General features: G+C 40.0%; 1 protein-coding gene across 2 annotated transcripts in view; it reads left to right on the forward strand.

The window, feature by feature from the left end:
* Positions 1-22,089, forward strand: part of UNC5C (unc-5 netrin receptor C) — a 378,756-nt gene that overhangs the window by 244,747 nt on the left and 111,920 nt on the right. For both annotated transcript variants that reach the window (XM_017347400.4, XM_008267581.5), the window contains exon 3: positions 10,571-10,714. In XM_017347400.4, the coding sequence (XP_017202889.2) occupies positions 10,571-10,714 (144 nt within the window). The remainder of the gene's footprint in view (positions 1-10,570; positions 10,715-22,089) is intronic.

Below are 22,089 nucleotides of genomic sequence, written 5' to 3' on the forward strand. Positions count from 1 at the left end.
TTTCTGTGTGTTAGACTAATATTTTCTCAGTGCCCCAATTGTAATAATAATTGTCCTCGGTGAGTTGGATTTTTTAAAAATGTGAACCTTTACAGATCTGTTTGAAAAGTTTCATTAAGAATATGAAACATACTGCTTTTAAAATAAACAATAACTGTCCCCAAGAATATACTGTGTGTGACCTACTATAAGTGGCAGTCACTTAGAAGTGATTGCTGTTAATGCATATTTTCAAATCATCTGGGGTAAGTGCAAAATGAAAGCTCAACAGTATGTGTAATTAGTATTCTGAACACATGTACCTGGTTTCCATCAGCAAACAGTGTTTTGAGAAGGTCACCAGGACTATTGCTCTTAACATGCAGAACTAATGACTTGATGTAAGATCAGAGATCTGAAGGCAATTTTGCAATAACATTAAAAGTTAAAATTATTAAAATTCTTTTAAAGTACATCGACTTAGCCTTGTGTACTGATAGAGACATGTTAATCTTGCTAAAGCATATGTCATTTTAAAAATTATCATTTCACCAATTTACAATTTTCTGTCTCCCCATTCCAAAGAACAAACTTTGCCAGCTGTCATTCAAAGCTCTCCATGAATCTCTCATCTAAGTCACTGTCTTATTTCTTAGCTGAAATCATGTAAACTCTTCTCATCTGTAGTGTCTTGGTGCTGTTCCATCTCCCTGATGTGTCTTGAAATTTTTTCTAAATCTTTTTTTAAAGGATTCATTTATTTATTTGAAAGGCAGAGAGTCACAGAGAGAAGGAGGAAGAGGCAGAGATCCTTCATCCAATGGTTCACTCCCCAAATGGCCACAATGGCTGCAGCTGGGTCGATCCAAAGCCAGGAGCCTGGACCTTGTTCCAGGTCTTCCATGTGGGTGCTGGGGCCCAAGGACTCGGGCCATCCTCTACTGCCTTCCCAGGCCACAGCAAGGAGCTGGATTTGAAGTGGAACAACCAGGACTCAAATTGGCACCCACATAGGATCCTGGCATTGAAGTTGGCAGCTTCAGCAGCTATACCACAGTGCTGGACCCTCTAAATCTTTAAGCTCAGAACATGCTTCAGGGTCAATCTCAAACCCTCCACTTCCCCACTTTCCCCCTTGTCTCTTTCTGAAGCTATTCCACCATAGCTTTCTTCATGGGCTTTTCAGAATTTTCCAAATTGTGGGTTATTTTTATTGAATAGCTCAACATCCAGAATGCTCAGCAAAGCCATGTTGAAAGCCAGGGTGAGATGGGGCTCTGTTTAACACATAGAGGGGAAACACTGCTAATCCACATGAAACATATTTCTTTATGCAGGAAGTTCTGGTCAATGTCTTCAATGTACTGATGGCATTCAAGTTTCTTAGTGGAGACCATTAAAGAAAAATCCCCAAGCTTCTTTGACCATGGAATGTTTTTGGAGACACAGTTTGAGAGATGCTGGTGTAGGGAAAGGAATAGAAGCATTGGATCCACATGTGTGTGACTCCAACTCCTTACTGCATTACTTTCTGGCTGTGTGGACAGTTGTTTAAATTCTGACTTTTGCTCCTTGCTCATATTATAGGTGTAATAGTGCTAATCCCCAAGGACTGATATGCAGAGTAAGACACAAGGTAGAGTCAAAAAATACTACTTACCTTTACTGTTGCAGGCACAATGAAATGTACTTATACCTGGAATTCAGCCCCTTACGTTGTTTTATAGTTAGTGTATATGTACAAACCACTCATTCATTTCACACATTAATTGGACAAATTATTGCATGATGGATGCATAATGCTTTTAACAGAGTCCCTAAACTCAAGGCCCTGCTATTTTAATCTTTACGCTAGTAAACCTCTGAAGCATTGTTCCATAAGTAGCTCATTTCTAAGGAAACTACCACTACACAAGAAATAGGTGCTAAAGAATTATCTTCAAAATGAAATGTAACCCATGGGAGGACAGAGACCTCACCAGTCCTCTTTACCATGGTGTGCCAGCAAGTGGAAGAGCACTTTGCCAACAAGAGTTTAAGTATTGAATGAGAGATTGAGCAAGAGTAAGGTTAGGTCTGTGGTTTATAAGTATACTGTTAACAAGATTTTTAAGAAACATATTACAGTGTTCCACTCTTCTTGACAGGAATCTTTTAAAAAATTTTTTATAAAGTTACTGAACAAATGCCTGATGCGAAGAAGCAAATAAATACATGTAGTCAAATTTAGATCATTATTAAGAATTAGACTTTAAAAGAAAGTTGGGCCAGTATTCTGTCATAGAGGTTAAGCTACCGCCTGCCATGCTGGCATCCCAGATGGGTGCCAGTTTGATCCCTGCAGCTCCTTCTGATCCAGCTCCCTGCTAAATGCACATGGGAAAGCAGTAGAAGATGGCTTAAGTGCTTTGGCCCCTGTGACCTTTGTGTGAGACCTGGATGCAGTCCCAGGCTCCTGGCTTCAACCTGGCCCAGACCTGACCACTGTCATCATTTGGGGAGTGAACCAGCAGATGGAAGATCTCTCTGTGACTCTCCCTCTCTGTGGTAACTCTGCCATTCAAATAAATAAATACATCTTTAAAAATAAGTAATTAAGAAATAATTAAATAAAGTTGGTATATACATTCAGGTACATATAATAGGTTTAGAGTAGGAATTATTTTAATATTTTAGTTTCATTTTTTGTTTGAAAGAGACAGATCAGAGATCTTTCATTTACTGGTTCACTCCACCAAATACCCACAACAGCCAAAACTGGCCAGAACAGTCTCCCACAGACATGGCAAAGACCCTATACTTAACCTATCATCTGCTGCCTCCCAGGATGCAAATGAGATGGAAGCTGATTGTAAAATGGAGTAGTAACTTAAACACAAACTAAGCACTCTGATATGGGATGCAGGAGTCCGAGCAGCAACTTCACTGATGTTTCTGCCCCCTGAAATAAGAAAAATGCTTAAAAGAATGTTGCATTTGCCAACTCAGTGGAGTGTGCTCAGTGCCCTCCAGAATTAAACGAATTGCTATCCTATTTTTACAAAATGGCTTTGTTATATTCTAAAGAACATTGACACATATGGCAGAAGTTAAACTGAGAAAGTATTTTAGTCCTATTTTGGTCTCAGAAAGGCTTCTTGGCACAAATTCATCAGATTTTTTTCATCATCAAAGAATAGGAACCAACTGATGGTTAATGCCGGGAAGATTGATTTTATCAACCCATTACAACTCTAAATGCAAGACAGAAGTATTTATCAGACTTCCCACTCCTACTATCTTTCAAACATGGAGCTTCAAGTATAATGGTCATTGAAGAATCAAATTCAAAATTGGAGGACTGTTTCTCTTGTAAAATATAAAATCTAACACTGTCCAAAAAGGAGAGGATAAAACCATGCTGTTATCACCAGAGAATCACTTATCACTCCCTTTTCCCACCTTATCATTAAATTTTCAAATCTCAAAAGGGAAAACTGCATTGATCTATAGTTCCATAGAATTTTCTAGAGGAATAAAAATCCCCCTGAATGAATAGTCTTCTCAGTCTAGAGAAAACAAAAATCTAATTAAATACAGATCCTTATTTTACGTGTATGGTACCAGCAAACAGAGCCAAGGAAGTAAAAGCCATGAATATAAAAAGAATCAAATGGATGACCTTGATGTGAAATACCTCCAGGCCAAGCCCTTGAATGATTCATTCCCAGCTATGTTATTTTTAATCCTGTGAGTAAATTATTTTTTTAAAATTATCAAAATTATATATATTTATGCTATACCATAGGTTGTCTTAAAATATGAATACATTGTGGAATGACAAAATCAAGCTGATTAACCTATCCATTACCTCGCGAACTTACTTTTGTGTCTTTGTGTGTACATGTGATAGGAACACTTAAAATTATTGTCTCAGGCCGGCGCCATGGCTCACTAGGCTAATCCTCTGCCTAGTGGCGCCGGCACACCAGGTTCTAGTCCCGATTGGGGCGCCGGATTCTGTCCCGGTGGCCCCTCTTCCAGGCCAGCTCTCTGCTGTGGCCAGGGAGTGCAGTGGAGGATGGCCCAAGTGCTTGGGCCCTGCACCCCATGGGAGACCAGGATAAGTACCTGGCTCCTGCCATTGGATCAGCGTGGTGCGCCAGCCGTGGCGGCCATTGGAGGGTGAACCAACGGCAAAAGGAAGACCTTTCTCTCTGTCTCTCTCTCTCACTGTCCACTCTGCCTGTCAAAAAAAAAAAATATTGTATCAGTAATTTTCAAGTACATAAGACATCATTATTATAGTCACCCATTGTACATTAAATCTCCTGACCTTATTCTTCATATATAACTGAAATTTTGTATTTTTTAAAGATTTATTTATTTACTTGAAAGAGTTACACAGAGAGAAGGAGAGGCAGGGAGAGAGAGAGAGAGAGAGAGAGAGAGAGAGAGAGAAAGAGAGGTTTTCCATCTGCTGGTTTACTCCCCAATTGGCTGCAATGGCTGGAGCTGCACCAATCCGAAGCCAGGAGCTTCCTCTGAGTCTCCCAAGTGGGTGCAGGAGCCCAAGGACTTGGGCCATCTTGCTTTCTCAGGCCATAACAGAGAGCTAGATCGGAAGTGGAGCAACCGAGACTCTAGCTGGTGCCCACATGGGATGCCAGCATTGCAGTCCCTGGCTTTACCCGCTACACCACAGTGCCGGCCCCTTTGTTTTTTTATATGTAAGATTATGTCACCTACAGATAAAGATTATGTCATCTACAGATAGAGACCATTTAACTTCTTCCTGCGCTTTTTCTGCGTCTATTGAGATGAACATAGGTTTTTGCCCTTCATGCTGTTGATATGCTTAACCACACTGATTGATTTGCCTATGTTGAGCCATTCTTGTGTTCTAGAAATAAAGCCCACTTGATCACAATTAATCATTTTTTTGAAGCTCTGTTACATTTATTTTACTAGTATTGGATGTTTTAACACACTGTTCAGGCCTGATCATTTCCTGTCCTGTAGTGTCCCCATCTAGTTTTGGTAAGAGAATAATGCTAACGCTATAAAATGAATGTGAAAATATTCCCTATCCTTTGCTTTGTGCTGGAATTTGATAAGGATCATTTTTAGCTCTTTGAAAGTTTGATATAATTCAGTAGTGAATCCATCCTGTCCTGGGCTTTTCTTTGATATAAGGCTTTTTCTTACTAATTCAATCTCCTTACTCATAGGTCTGTTCAGATTTTCTGGTTTTTTCTTGAGTCAATATTAGTAGGTTGTAAGTTTCTTAAATTCTTATCAATCTCAAAGATAGGAAATGTGACTTTCCAAAATTATACTCATAACAAAGCTAACATACCAGCCAGTTGCAATTCCCTATAGCACAAAATACTTCTAAACTTGAGAGCCGGTTTGTATACTATGTACTATACAAAAAATTCAAGGAAATCTCAGAGTGTTGGTAAACTATGTGTTTTTAGTGTCTTATTTTCCTGCTCTAGTTCAAAGATTGCCAAATGACTTCATGTACGATAACATAGCATCTCAATTATGAAGTTCTGCCTTTCAAGTTATCATATCCCAATTTTTATAGTGAAAGTGCTAAGTTGCTAAAATAATTATCTGGTTTTTGGTATGACATCCTTCTAAATAATGTCAGGGTATATTTGTGTTATTGAATTTATAGTAAGGCATCTAGAACTGGTATGTTTCATATTTTAGATCATATTAGTGAAAACCAATAGGATTAGGCTCTGAAGAAAGCACGAAAAAGAGCCTCGCTAATTCAATATAACATTGTAATATATTCCAGAACATCTCTACCTGCAGATTTGTACATTTTCCACCAGCCTGCATCCTAGCAGTGAATGTACTATAATGAGATTTGGCGAAGTGAACACTACAGCTCTTCTCCCATTAGAGAGACTGCAAGGGGGAAGCTGAATTGCCATGCCTGCTCAACAGTGATGTCTCAAAACTTCTCTTTGGGTGAAAAATAGTCATTGAGAGTGATGAGAAATACAACTCAGCCGTACATCACACTGAAGTCTAACGATGGGTTAGGAAGTTTTTAGTGAAACACACGCAGGGCATCAGAAGGTGCTGAGTGATGGCCCCATTCTTTAAAATATTTTAAGAGGATAGTTTTTTTTTGTTTGATTAGGTTTGTTTTTTTTTTTTTTAGTATTACAGAATAAGCAAGATATGTTTAGACACTAAGTGAACAGCTTGAAGCTAAGTAATGTTTGTCTACATTTCTGAAACATACTGTAATATCTGACATTAATGGACTCTTAATAGGTATTCATTCGATAGCAATATGGGTTACATTTCTGGGAGAATGTAGATATTTTTGTACATAATTAAACAATAGGATTTGACATGTATTTGGGATAACTTTATGGTAATATCCTAGAAAAACACTGTGTGGGTTGCCTGGCCACTATTAATGAAATCAACTTATGCTAAAGACAAGGAATAAATGTCATTTCCAGGTTTTATTGCCTGTTTATGTATGGCCTCACAGAGATCCAATCAGAGTGATGTATTTACATCTGGATTTCTGTGTTCATATGAAAGTCCCTACTAACAAGTACATACTCACACTCATTAGAAGACTTCTGGGCAAAACATGCTAATTACTTTCCTGCACTCTGGCTCCCAAATCACAACGAATGCTCTTATAAAAGCAAATCACTGCAAACTTCAAACAGTGTGCATCCTTGAGATGCCATTATGAAAGGAAACACACTGATGGGAAATCTTTGATGTTATCAGATGCGATGGAAACTACACATTTGTATTTGAGTAAGTCCTGTCAACTGAAGCATTTCCCCCACTGTTAAATAACCTGAAACCAATTTCAGGTTCCCAAATGCTCTTCAAAGCAAAGTGCCCTGGAAGTAATGCTGATGGCATTTCAAATTTCAAGGAAGCTTGATTTTTCCATCTCAAAACTTCAAGAAGATTTTAAATTTTACTTTCAAAGAGAATAGATATTACCTACTGGTACGCAAACTACTAGGCTATGGTTTGATGAGCAGAAAGTCCCAGGTATTGAACTTACCTATGTAATGAAATGATGGTATATAACCAAGCAGCTCAGAGTCTGAATAATGCAGCTTATTCCAGGAAATTCTGAGCTGTGAGTGTTAGATACTTCATGCTTCAGTTCTTTCTTGTTCTTGTGTTGCTGACCAAAACTTGGAAGGCAAACTTTGGGCTATGTGACACAACCACTGTACCTAACCCACCTCCTCCTGAATGGGGTGTCTGTGAGGCTGAAGACAAAAATCAGTGTGTGCTTGACTCCAGCGTGCCCAGGGAGTCTGGGCCACACAAATCAGAACATTCATCCTATGAATAGTTCCTGTAGCGGGAGGGTCGGTCTGTGGCTTCTTAAAAGGCTTCAGGTCTGTGGTCAGGCAAAACATCCATGAGCCTATTTGGGCTAACGGATATGGCGAACCTAGTGAAGTTCCACTAGCATTTAATTTGGTTTCCTGTAATTGCTTTAAGTAAAAAGAGAGGAATGAAACCTGAGGTTATCATCTTGGGACACAAAATATTTGTATGTGGTTTTAATATCCTGAGCCCATTTGTCGCTGCTCTGCATTTGAGAAAGAGCCATTATGGTTTGAAGGAAACACACACTGCAGGTATATCAGCCCTTCGGTGACTGTAAATTTACTGCACCAAACCTTAAAGGAAGAAGTTTGTTTCCAGTAATTGAGTTTCTGCATGAACAGGGAACATAAAAACAAGTAAAAACAGGCAAAAGCAGTAAATGCCAGAGAGTGGGAACAGAGGGAGAAGAGGAAAGTGAGGGGGTGGCGGGAGGAGGCTGTTCTCTGTCTTCCCACAGATTCCTTAATAGTGGAATAATGAGAAAAATTAGAAAAAGATGGGAAATGAGAGGTCTGAGCAGGGATCAGAAAAGAAAGAAGAAAGTAGTGTTATTTGTTAATAGCTTAGGATTAGAGCTGTGAAGGTTGTTGTATTCTTTGGACACTGGGTGAAATAATAAACTAATCTTTTCATAGACAGACAACTGGGATATACTGGCTACTTGAAAATTCTTTTGAAACTGATTATTTTGCAAACCATAATAATGCTGCTAATTTTCACAACTTTAAATTTGTTTTCAACATACTTAATAAAATGTTGACAATAGAATCTCCCTTTTAGGATCTTGCCCTGTCGTGGGATTATAAAACCCTGTTTTCTGGGCTTCAATCCAGTTCAGGGAGACTTTAGTGGACCTTGGGGTCTAGTAGTTTGTAAGATGCAACCGCATCAGCTCTCGATAGGAAGCCTTGTTTATTCCCCCAGTGGGATAGCACCTACTTCCATTGGATGGTTGTTAATTTCCCTGAGTGCTCTTAACCATTAAAATATTTGCTAGGTGGTAGAGAAAGTTCTAGAACACTTTTTTTTTCTTTTTTAAGATTCCCAGAAGACACACCTTATCCTATCACATGTGTTTAAACATTTTTTTTATTTTTTTAACTTTTCAAAATGTGTTAAACTCTGAAGGATTGTATACACAAGCATGCTTATACACATACATACATGCATATATCCATTCACATACATAAACGCTGTTTCAAAAATTCATGGACAGTGGAATTAAAGGTTTATTTTAATATAGAGAATTTGAAATGCATGAATAGTTTCTTCATAGTATGCATTTTCCATGAATTTTTGGAAGATCCCTCATATATATGTACATGTGCACACATTTCTATGTCTTCCATGTCTTAAAATTATCATATAAACATTTAATTCTCATCTGATCCTGTCTTCTACATGCTTAAAACATCTTGATGAGATCCCTGGCTCTCTGGAAGATACCCAAAATCATAAATTTTTTGTCCAAGAATGATTCTGAAATTTATCAGGAATCAGAATTACTTGGAGGGCTTATTAAAACATGGATTACTGGGCCCCATCCCCAGAGTTTCCTCTTCAGTGACTCTGGGTTGCAGCCTGTGAATCTGCATTTCCCAGAGGTCCAAGGTGATGCTGTGGCAGCTGTTCTGGGGCCCACTCTTTGAGAACCACTGTACTACAAAGCCATATAAGCTAGACACTTTCTTATGTATAGTTCCATCTCATAACACTATTCTCTGTATCGGCTGCTGCACTCTCTTCTCCCTGGTTCTCAACCTCCCAATTCTCTTATTCCCATATCTCCTGCCCTTTTCATCAAATAATTTATCCGAATAACTCATATTGGATTTTTCATGTTAAATTTGGTTCCCTTGTTACTCACTCTCATCTCTATACATCTTCTTTGCAATATTGAGCACAGTTATATCTAAATAATAAACCTGGGAAAGCAGCAGAGAATGGACCAAGAAGTCCCTGGGCCCATGTAGGAGATCCAGATGGAGTTCTTGTTTCCTGGTTTCATTCCTGTCCAGCCCTTATGTTACTGCCATTTGGGAAGTGTAACTCCTTATTAAGATGAGTCCCCTTCACAATAACATAAGTTCACTGGGGATATGACTAACTCATCAGAGTCTCACAAGTGCATAGTTCAGTTTCTATTATGTAATTAATGTTTAATAAATATTTTCAATGAATGAATAAAAATAAGTTGTGCATCATTCTTCTTGTGCCCATTCTTGCCCCAAAGCAAATTCTCCTGCTCTCTGTAAGAGTTCTGCTGGTTCTCCCAATGGACACAAGTCTGGAAATAGGTGCCTTCAATCACCTGGAGACCTAGCAGTTGCCCAAATATATTACTCAGATAATTCCTCTTGTGCAATGCAAAGAGGAGCACTGCACAATGAATCTCTGAAACAGCCCTGATACCTCAAGATAAGTACTGCTAAAATGATGATCTGACATTCATAGTTCAGATTTTGTTATGTAGGATTATATAATGCTATGAAATAAATTCCAATTATTTGAGCATTTTAGCTGGAGGCAGTTTAACATGATTCCAGTAACAGTGCAGTTACAAAGAAGCATTTGGGCTTTCAACATATTATGCATGAAAACCTCATTTATTTTTTTGGATAAGAAACCAGAGGGCTATTGACTGAGGCTAGTATTCTTTCAAGATAAATGATGTTCCATCATAACCAACAAATAACTGTTAAAGTAATTTAGTTGTTAAATAATCAGCACTACAATTGTAGTTTAAGGTTATTCTTTCTCCATTTCATGTGAAGAGCTGGGAAGATCTAGCTATTGTAAAACAATGTACAATATATGGATATGTTAGCCATAACTTAGCAATCAAAGTAGGGTCCTTACAAGATGGGAAATTCAAGTTCAGGGCTGAATACACAGAAGTTGATAACTTGGTGGCAGGTAAATATTGGTGATCTCTATGGAGGAAGCATTATTTTGTGGAGTCATAGATCTACTCCACTTTCACCTTCAGATGAAACTCAGAAAATCTGAAATAGCAAATAAGAGAATGAAAAACTTGTTGAGTAAATAATTGGATCCAGAAGAAAACCAGAGGAGATGAGGGAGAATATCTTGGGTGTTGATCTGTGGCATCAAGGAGGATCACTGAGGGAGAAACGTGGTGTGATGTTTTACATATTTTTAGTAGACTCCTTCTCTTCACTTGCATCTGCCTTTCTTCCATCAGGTCTCATTGTCCGGGAGGTGAGCATTGAAATTTCACGCCAGCAAGTGGAGGAACTCTTTGGACCTGAGGATTACTGGTGCCAGTGTGTGGCCTGGAGCTCAGCAGGCACCACGAAGAGCCGGAAAGCCTACGTACGCATTGCATGTGAGTCCATGTACCCAGACACCTTGGCTTTCAGAATTTGATGGGATGATAGGAAAGGTTAGACTACAAAGATCTAGCACAAAGAAACCCTGGTCAAAAAGTCAGGCCCAAAACTTCCAAGATTTCTGCATTTGAGCTACACTTTCCTTTCACATCACCAGGATATTTTAACTTCTGTTGCATAGTACTGAGCAGTTTTCCTTTAGCATGTGAAAGAATTCGTGCCTTTTTCTAAGTATTATGGTTATCTTGTAATCTGGTAGTAATTAGGGCTGTGGGAGAATCAAGTGTATTTCTTGGTATCATTTGGGAGCTTGGTAACAGGATCCCTGAGGATGCTCACACCCCTTATATGAAATGGTGCGGTGTTTGCACCCGTGTACCTTAAATCATCGCTATACAACAGAATCCTTGCTACAAATATAAATGCTATGTAAATCGTTGTGAGGTTGTACTTAGGTAATAATGACAAGAAAAGAAAGCCCATGCATGTTCACAACTGATGCCTTTTTCCCCAAATATTTTCTGTCGAGGAAGATTTCTTGACTCTGAGGATGTGCAACCCCAGATATGGAGAGAGGCCTACTGTGTGTTCCTTTAATGAGTTTCTTCTGCCTGTCAGTTGAATAGTTATCAGAGAGAGAGAGAGAGAGAGAGAGAGAGATAGAGATTACCCAGATGAAGGTTTTATTTCTTTATTTTGGAACTATTCTAGAATAGTGAAGCAGAATCGCTTTCAAGTTCTGTTCTTTTCTAGAGTGTCACATTCAGGACTTCAGAATGTGCCTTGAAGAAAAGGGTTCTCTGATGGCTTGAATGTAGGGAATATGTCTGTGACACATTTGCAGACTTGGCTTCCGGGCGAGACTTCGGAGACTCTTTAATATGCTGATGTGCACAGCATCCCTGAGAGGCAGCCCTCTCTCCCTCTCTGGGGACTTTGCTCAATGCACAGTCTTCTGGCACCCACAGCTGGAATCCTGCTGCAACCTGTCTTAAGGTTCTGAGCTGAGCACTGCTATCTTGTAGGAGAGAAGCCACTGAAAAGCACATGTTCTATTTTCTGAACCTCAATACAGCTCTGCATGTTGCTCAATTCTACTTGATGGTTGATGTCGACATGACATAGGTGCAATGTGTTGCTCATCCTAGCTGTGCTGGCTCTGATACTTCCCACACTTGTATGCTGGCCCCTTCCTTCCTGGCTTCTTGATCTAGATTGAACCATCACTAAAGGCACTTCAAGAATTTCATGGGAAACTGGAATTACAGGATCAATCTGTTTGAGTTGAAAGAAATTTTGAAAATCACGCATAGAGTTTTCATAATACATACTTTCCATGAGCTCGGTGAAGACCCCTCACACTTCCCAGAGCGCCTCTACAACTTGAACAATTTCCCAGTTTGTCCTCCCTCCACAAATGCAGTCTTCCTAAAACTCAGGCCTCATTCCATCTTACACACCCTGGCTTCAAGCTTGGCGGTGATGTGTGAGATAAAATCAAATTTCTTACAATGGCGTTTAAGATGTATTAGTTTAGTGGAGCAGAGCTACCAAAATAAAGTAGCACCAACTGGACATCTTGCACAGCAGAGACCCTCTTTCTCCCAGTGGGATCTTGCTGGAAATCAAGGTCAGAGGGTGGGCAGAGTTGGCTTCTCAGCCTGCAGGTTTGCTAGTGTCCTCACATGTTCTCTCTGTGGGTACACCTTCCATGTATCTCATTACGTATCCAAAATTCCTGCACTTAGAAGGACACCACTCAGATTTGATTAGGGCCCATTTTAACGGCTTCTTGTTAATGTAATTACCTTTTTAAGGCCTCATTTCCAAACCCGGTCACATTCTGAAGAACTGAGGGTTAGGGCTTCAGCACAAGAATTTGAGAGGGAAACATAGCTCAGCCCATGGCAACCACATTGCGTGGTTCAGGTATCCAACCATGTTTCTACCTCTGACCTCTAAGGATTTCTACCTTTCAGTGGCATTGTGTAGGAATACTGTGATCTCCATGCCTTTCAGCTGCGGTTCATGCTGAATGGTTTCATCCTTGCCTTACTACTCTTCATAATTGTAAAACATCCCCTGTTTGACAAATATGTAGCGACGATCCCCTGTGTCCTTGCAACCCCTCTGGATGTTGGGGATAGTGTAGGGAATGATACCCATCACACTCCTTGTCCTCTTGGAGGACCCTTTGGAGTTGTCCCATCTAGAAGACTCGTCATCCCTCTCATAGACTAGTCAGTGGATGCCAACTCTTCCTTCTCTCCCCACTGCACCAGTCCACCAGTGTTTGTGGCCCGAGCCAAGTCAGCTCTCCCACCCGAGGGCAGTCCCCCAAGAGAGGGGCCCAGAGCCTCCACCACCAGCACTGCCCAAAGATGGGATCAAAGCCCAAAGGGGATCTTGGTGGATTACCACCACAGTCACTAGACCTTTCCACCATGAATGTTAAGGAACTGATGTTTTTGTAAAGAAAGATCACTTCAGTCACTTTTTGATAAGTAATTGTTTTGGCCAAATATGTAAGCAAATTCAAAATCAGCTTTGAATGGCAATACAGAGAAACACTGAGAGCAATCAATGCCTTTACCTTTCGTTTCTACAGATTCATTAATGTCAAACAGTCTACATTTTACACTAAATTGTCATGCCCAAAGTTTAAGGGCTGCATAGTTCCAAATTATGTATATTTAGTTAACTGATTTTTAGAGATTATTGTGCCAATTTCATATGTGTGAAATGTAATATGTAAGTAATTTTCAAAAAGTTCATGAGAAAATGCATATTATAAAAAAACTATTCATGAGTTTTGAAATTGTACCAAATTAAACTTACCTTTGAATTACATTTTCCATGAACTTTATGAAGTAGCCCTGTACCGTGTGTGTGTGAATAACTTGTTCCTCATGAAAAATTAAATACATGTAAGGATAAAATTCCAATTTGTCTTTGCAACATACTTTGTATACTTCAGTATTTTCTTCATGACTTTTCCATGTAATTTGGCATTATCATATAATGTTTAAGAAAGCAAACTCTTCCTCTAGGAAGAGATCGATTTATCCACAACACCTTCACCTTGAAGTAATAAGACTAAAGAATGATTTTCCTTGAATTTCATAATTAACTGAACTCATATGCATGTGGCCAAGGAATACCATCCATTGTATCTAGATTTATTCGTGTAGATATATTTCATGATGAAAAATGAAAAAAGGTCAAATGTCCAATTCTCTCTGCAAAGGCTGAACCCTGGCGAGTGGGTTCTTGCCAATGCTGCAGAAGGCGTGTGGATTCTCCCATCTGCCCTGGGTCAAGTGAGCCATGGTGCTTTGTGCAGTAACCCTTGATAGATGGCTACCAAGTACATGGCAATTACACTTAAATTTGTCACAGGTGAGGCTAACCACAACACTAAGGTTAAATGAGTGCAATTACCTTTCACTGAATTAGATTTATGCTTATTAGGTGTACTATGGTGGTGCCCATTGTTCCTTCATGAAAAAGCTCTGTTTTTATGTTTAGCAAGTAGAAATTAATACAGACCACTCACTTAATTGTCTTACAGTGTTTCCTTCATTTAAACTATTTAAAATATGAAAATCACTTCATGAGACAAGAGGGTCAGAGAGGAAAAAAATGGAAATAACAAAAGTTCAAAATCAGCCAGGCACAAGCTAAGAGCATAATATGACTACTGCGGAAAGTGCCAGTTTTTTAGGTGGCTATTCTAGCTTCCATTGCAGACAGATGTGTATTGGGAGGGAACTCAGGTTGACACTACAATAGCTGTCCTAAATAGAACTCTCATGGGCATATAGCTGGCAGTGTCCTAGAGTTGTTTTCAAGAGTCTCTTATTATAGTCCAGTGGGAAAACCCCCAGTGTGCAAGGGGGTATTAAATAAAATTTCTAGGAAGCTGCTATATTATGAAATATACCTTTGGTCTTTAGCCCTATTCCCTTCCACGTAATTCCTGAAAGTCTTGGAATCTCTGTGAGAGTGTTTTGGAAGGGAAGAGTTGGCTAATGGCTCGATGTCCCTGTTGGGTAGCTTCAGGTCAGTCACTGGAAAGACTCACACAGGATTAGAGGGAGTGGAGAGGAATGAAGGTTAAACTGATTGCTGATAGCCAATTATTCAATCAATTGTGTCCTTTGTAACTGGGCCTCCAGACCTCCACAGACACCTGAAAGAACAGCTTCCTGGAGGGCAGCACGGCCTTCTACACCTGACAGTACATCTCTTCATATGTGTCTCTTTGTGTAAAAAACTGGAAAACATAGGTACTTCCTCCGTGTAGGCTGCTCTAGAAAATTAATCATAGCCAAGAAGGTGCCACAGCCACCTCCTTGTGGACAGCACAAATAACACCATCTGGGGCTTTGGGCTGGCCATCTAAAGTCATGGCCAAGGGGCAGAATGAGTCCTCAAACTGTGGGATCACTGCACCCTCCAGGTAGACAATGTCAGATCAGAATTGGATTGGAGGACATCCAGCTGGTGTCTGTTGCTGTGGCATTGCTTGCTTGCCAAGGGGAGAAATCCTCACACCTGCTGTGATCACAGAAGTCCGAGTTGATTGTTATGTTCTGAGAGCAGAGGAAAACAATTCCCTTTTCTTACACAGAGGCTTTTGATTTGGACTGAGTGCCTGCCCTAGACCCAGCAGGCCAAACCAACATAGAGTTCAATCACGGTAGCTAAGCTTCAGGTAATTGCAGGAGGCTTTATAACCAATAAACCAAGTAAGCTGTAACCAATTGAGTTTCCTTAATACCTCACTCCCATTTTCTATAAATGCTGTCAGGTCGTGTTGTTGTCGGAAAATTTTAGAACATATTCTGGTTCTGAAGGCTGCCTGACTCACAAATTGTTCCCAAGATTTGCTCGAAGAAACTCACATTTAAGCTTGTCCAAGATTTTTCTTCATAACAGTAGGAAAACTTTATTCAGGCCAAATGGTAGCAAATATTGTCTTTCCTCTGCGTCTCAGCATTGTGGAGTTGCTGCAAGGGTTGCCCCTGGTGCTGTGCTGCTGGCTGTTTGGGGAGGAATGCAATGTGAAAGGAACAGCATGAGGGAGCGATTGGAGCCATCTTGAAGCCATCTTGAAGCCAGCTTGACTCAGACCCTACTTCCGTCACTCCCTGGGGTGACATTGGTCAAGCTACTTGGCTTCTCTGAGCCTTACTTTCATCAACTGTGAAATGACAACGGTAGCATTATTTTAAGATTAAACAACATAAGCACATAAAGCATAAGGCCTAGAGTCAGGGACCAACCCACTGTTCCATGAAGGATAGGTATCTCACTAACAGACTCCAAACACTTCCTTTGTTTACTGTGAATCATTATCAAGTAGACATCAAAACCTAAAAAGTCTCTCCTTCCTTTGCCACTTCATGTCTCAGACTGGGGCTGTCCATCCGTGGATGTGAAATACTCTTCTTATTCCCATGAAATTAGACAGCAGTTTTTCCACATGCCTGAGGAGGCAGGAGCACCCACACGCACATCCTGCTCCTACGATTCCAAGAGCGCTACAGAGATTTATGTGTGTATCCAGAATTGATCTTCCTGAGAGCTCCTTGGGATTTTCTGCTCTTTGTGTGTGCAAACCAGTAAATCACAGCCAGTGTCGCAAAAGCCCTGGCTCCTGAGAGAGATCGAGTTCCTGGGAGGGATGGTCAGGGTGGCCCCTGCTGCCCTCCCTTCACAGCTCCCTCCTGCTTTTCGCTGGGATGAGAGCTACCCGAGGAGTCACCGGTGGCCTAGGACAAGCCTTGCTCATGGTTGTAAGTCTCCAGCATCTAGCCCATTAATGATAACAGCACTGTCCGGCAGAATTGCGATGCTAGCCACATGGTCTGTAAATGTTTCAAGTAGCCACACAAAAAATAAAACAGGTAGGATTCATTTTAGTCACCTACTTAGTCTGCTAGCTATCATGTCAGTGTTACCACCAGTATAAACAAGTATTAATGAAATAAACTTGTGCTCTGTTGATATACTAATAATCTTTGAGATTTGGAATGTTTGAGCCTATAGTACACCCTGGTTGCAATGAACCACATGTCAAGTGCTCCAAAGCCCCTGGGTGGCTAGTGTTAGACCCTCAAATACAGCAATGGCAGTGATGTTCCGTTTACCTTTAAAGGCATTAGCTCTTTCAGTCCTGGCAACCACTCTGTGTGATGTGCGCCATCATTAACCCCATATTATAGACGAGGAAATTGAGAGCAAAGGAAGATTAACAATCCTGCCTGAATTTCCATGGCTGATATGGAGTACTGAGTCGGTACAGAAGCTACATCCATGCTTTTAAACAACATACCAGGTACCAGTGAGGGAGAAAGTGACAAGAATTTTTGTCCGGTTGAAGTTCACAAACACATCTTATTTTCCACATACAGGATGTTTAAAAGTTATTCTTTATAATGTAAAAGTATAAACACACTTTGGCTTCTTGCTTTTCTCCTTTTTGCTTGGTCTGCTCTAACCACACCTATTTTCTTGTTTTCAGAATGTATCATTTTCCAGATGCAGGCACTTTGTGGCCATTGTCCCTCCCCACTTGCAAGACTCTTTGCCCAGCTCTCAGCTGGGTTCACCTCCTTTTGCTCTGGTGTCCCCTCTTTGGAGGGATCTACTAGGCCTCCCAACCCTGTCACTCTCCTATTCCCAAGACTGCTTTATTTTTCTTTATACCATTTTCCTTCATCATCACTCATTTTCTTCTGTATTGAGCTTAAATCCCTAAAATATAAGCTTCACAGGGCAAGGGCTTTTTTTCTTCACAGTTCTATGCCCAGTGCCTAATAGCATGCCTTGAATGTAGTAGATGCTACATAAATGAAGACATACATCAATGGAATCAAGCTGGAAGCATATGATGAAGCGAGGTGACGATGTGGTTCAGTGTTGGCTGTTCATTTATACAAATGTTTTCTTTCCTGAGAAACTCAAGAACACCAGATATCTTGAAGGACTGCCTCTGCTCCTGTTCATGCCACCATTACTCTTGTGGCCTTCTTTTTCTCCATAGCTGTTATCAACTTCTAATCTCTATGCATTCACTTACCTACTATGGTCATGCTTTGCATTCTGACCCTCCTCATCTCCTTAGAAAGTAAGTTCCACATTGACAAAGATTTTTGTTTGATGTGCTCATGGATGAATTCAAAATGTATAGGATGATACCTGGCCCAGTGTAGGTTATTCAATAAATACCATCAAGCAATCAACAAATACTTCTATATTTACATTTCTCCAATTAACTTTATATGTAATCTTGTGAGTTATTGTGTTAATTTTTATATATGCATATATCCATGTATATGTAGAAGTTATTTGTTGTGTTCTATCTTGTTATTCCATTTACTGTCTACCTAGCAGAAAATAAAATTAAATATGCAATTTAACCAAATACTGCATTTCTTTAGCCAAGCATTCTAAATCGTGTAGGTTATACCATACACAGTATCTAGTAGCCTGATGCTAGATGTCTTGGTAGAATCCAACAGGTTTCTCATATATCAAAATAAGTGACCTATCTACTCTGCCACATTTCTGAGTTGGAGTCTAATCCCTTATGCAACCATTAAATAACCCAATAATCCAATTTTAAGTAGCAGGGGTTATATTTTGAATTAGAAAAAGATGTATTATGTAATTTAAAATATTTTAGATTCCTGAGAAATTTTGTGTAATAGGTTTTTTTCCCTTGTTTCTTGTAAATCTCAACTGTATTAAATAGCTAGTCATGCTGCCCCTAGTTCAAGATTAAAAACTACAATGCATAGCTGATTGTGTCAGTCTATATTTTCTCAAACACATTTGCTGTGTGTTTGTAGGCAGACAGTACCCAAGTTTCATGGAAGCCCCACAGATCCATGCATACTTATAACCTATTTTTATTCTGAGAGCTAGAAAACCAACTGATAGAACACTGTCTCATAAGCCATATTTTAGGGGAAATCATCAACCCATATGTCATAGGCAGGGCTGATAACCCACTGGACTGAAATATATTATTAAAGTATGTTTTATGCCAAGTGAAAAGTAGCATGTGTAGTTAAAATGTTTGTTTGCAAAAAAAAAAAAAAACTTATCTGCAATTATTTTAGTCTTTTTGTACATTCTAAGAAAAGAGCCTTAAGTTCTTGGCATGTCAGGTTCTTATCCATAAAGCTGGCATGTTTCTTACTGTTTATCCCTAAGACATACCTTAAAAATGTTGTAATGACATGCAATCACTTTTTCTGAATCTTAAGATTCAGTACGAATATAAAAGAGTGACTTGTATGGTTTTTTTTTTCTTTTCCCTTTTGGCATTCTAGTTCTAAAATCTTTCTTTAAAAAGGAAAAAAAAAAAAAAAAACCTTTAGCCAGATTATGTGAATACAAATGTATTTGTTCTGTAAATGCCCCAAAATCAAGAAATAAAAAATAGCTAAAATTGTGTTTCCCTTCTACAAAGACTATGCTCTCTTGGAATTTCTTTGTTGAAATGATCACAGCACAGTAAGGGATACCCAGGCATTAGCCCAACTAGTGATAATACCAAGATAATTTTCCTGATGAGCTTAAAGATCATTCTGGCCTCTGTCCCTGCATATGAATTATAGTATTATGAAAGTTTTCATGTGAATTCTGAAGAGCAGATCAAAACTTTAGCTCTTAAAATGATAGAATGAGGTTATGAAGAAACAGGGAGAAAGTAAAAATTTATTGTCATCTTTCATCCTTCTTAAAACACTGTGTCAGGGTAGCCAACATTACGGCATTCTTGATATGTGCCTAACCCTTTTGTAACTCCCTGTGTGTGTTAACTATGATAATTCTCACAACAGTCCTACAGGAGGTAGTTTCTGTTATTATCTTTATTTTGTAAATAACAAAACAGAAGCACAGAGACTTCAGTAACTTTCCTAAGTCATCTGTTTGGGAAATGTGAATTTGTTGTATTTATTTATTATTTGAAAAACAGAGAGAGATCTTCCATCCACTGGTTCCAATTGCCTGCAACAGCCACTTCTGAACCAGGTCAAAGCGAGGAGTCAGAAAATCCACCTGGTTTCCCAGGTGGGTAGCAGGATCTCAAAGACATGAGCCATCTCTTCCTGCCTTCCAGGGTGCACATTAGCAGAATGCTGAACTCAGAAGTGGGTCTGAGTCTCTCACCCAGGCACTCCAGTACAGGATGTAGGCACCCAAGCAGCAGCCTAACCACTGTGCCCATCACAGCCTCCTGAGTCAGTTGGAAAGCAATTTTCTACTTACAATCCAGTTCATTGCCCAGAGTTTCAATCTAATCATCAAAGGAACTACTTGTGCTCAATATTGGCTCATTGGTTGGATTTTGTTTACATTTATTATTTTACCATATTTGAGAAGGAAAGGCAAGTAGAAGATTAGATATTCTATTGCTGAGAGAAAAAATCAAGGCAAAATATTGAGGGTCCCATGGCATGATGTCAGGCATCCTTCACGTTTAATAAGTGCCCAAAACACTGACGACTGGTCTAGTCTCCCAAAATAAGCTGCACCAGTCAGTTTGTAGCAGTTATTTCCTGTTAACTGCCAGATTTGGTGATGTAAGCATGAATTCTACTCCACTATGACAACATGATTAGTCCTTTCCATCAGTATTGGAAGAACAGTATGTTTTTCCCTTTAAGAACACAAGTAGTGATGCTTTGTGTAATGATGAGGAGCACTGTGAGAACACATTCAAACATTTTTAATTGAAAATGTATCCAGTACCTTTGTTCACTGAGCATGCGAGAGAACTCATGAAAAGTAATTTGAACGTGTGAAAATATGAATCGTGGTAAAACAGCTATATTTGTTCATGCCAGGTCAGCCCTGTGTCAGAAAGTAGGTAAGATAGACATCAGCAAGTACTTCCACATGAATCTCGTCTGATACAGGGTCTCCTCAGATCTGCAGCCATTTGTTCAAGACTAACTCCACTTGGGAGTCAAAAAACTTAATTCTGATACAAAGTGGTTTGGGCTGTTGGTAAAAATTAAATAAATCTGTAAACATCAGAATAAATATGAACTCTGGGAACTCTTGAAAGCTTTGCTGATTTCAGGGGCAGACGGGGAGTGGTAGATACATCAAGACACTCATAGACACCAATTTATGTAACTGCACTTTCCTAAGTATTGTATGTGTTTAATATTAATAATATTGTTAATAATGTTAATAAGCAATAAGGGATATAATGATCCTCATTTTTATGGGTGACGCAACCTCACTAAGAAGCAAGATTAGACCCAGGCTCCATGCTTGCAGCCACTCGTAGGCTAGATTATGGTGCCAACAGGCATGGGGTCCAAATCCTTGGAACTCGTGAATGCTGTTTTACATGGATAAGGCACCTTTGTAGATGTGGTTATGGATTCTGAGATGGGGACATTATCCCAGCAGAATCTAATGAAGTGCTTCATAAGAGAAAGGCAGAGGGAGATTTGACAAAAGAGGAGAAAACTTTGTAACCACAGAGGCTGAAATTGGAGAGATGCAGACACAAGCCAAGGCTGGCAACCGTCTGAATCCATAAGAGGCAAGGCCAAGTATGAAAAGCACTTCTGCCATGTTTAGGAGTGGCAAACCCTCAAAGGGTTCTCTGCACAGGCAAGGTATCATGATTGACTGGGTATGGACAAATGAGCTGGCAGGGAATACAGTGGTGCCAAATATTGCCTTTCCTAGCAAGTGCTAAGCACAGATCATATCCATTTTTTAAGCTTTTATTCATTTATTTAAGAGGTAGAGTTACAGACAGAGGGAGAGACAGAGAGAGAGGTCTTCCTTCCGATGGTTTACTCCCCAGATGGCCGCAACAGCCGGAGCTGGGCGGATCCGAACCCAAGAGCCAGGAGCTTCTTCCTGGTCTCCCATGTGGGTTCAGGGGCCCAAGGACTTGGGCCATCTGCTACTGCTATCCCAGGCCACAGCAGAGAGCTGGATCGGAAGAGGAGCAACCAGGACTAGAACCGGCGCCCATATCAGATGCTAGAGCCACAGGCAGACGATTAACCTAGTGCACCACGGCGCTGGCCCCAATCATAACTATTCTTAATTCCCTGCCATACCTGGAAGAGCTTCAGGGCAGAAGGCCTGACTAACAGTTAAGATACTTGCACCCCAAATTGGAGTACCTAGGTTCACTTGCTGGTTCTGGCTCCTAACTGCAGCTCCCACCAAAGCAGAGGCTGAGAGGCCGCCAATGATAGCTCAAGTAGCTGGATCCCTGCCACACATGTGGGATACCTATATTGTATCCACAGTTTAAGACCTTGCCCAGCCCCAGCCATTGCAGACATTCGGAAAGTGAACCAGAAGTAGCAAGCAG

Source organism: Oryctolagus cuniculus, chromosome 8, assembly GCF_051225735.1.
Source record: "Oryctolagus cuniculus isolate XC-2025 breed Fujian yellow rabbit chromosome 8, ASM5122573v1, whole genome shotgun sequence".
Lineage (NCBI taxonomy): Eukaryota > Metazoa > Chordata > Mammalia > Lagomorpha > Leporidae > Oryctolagus > Oryctolagus cuniculus.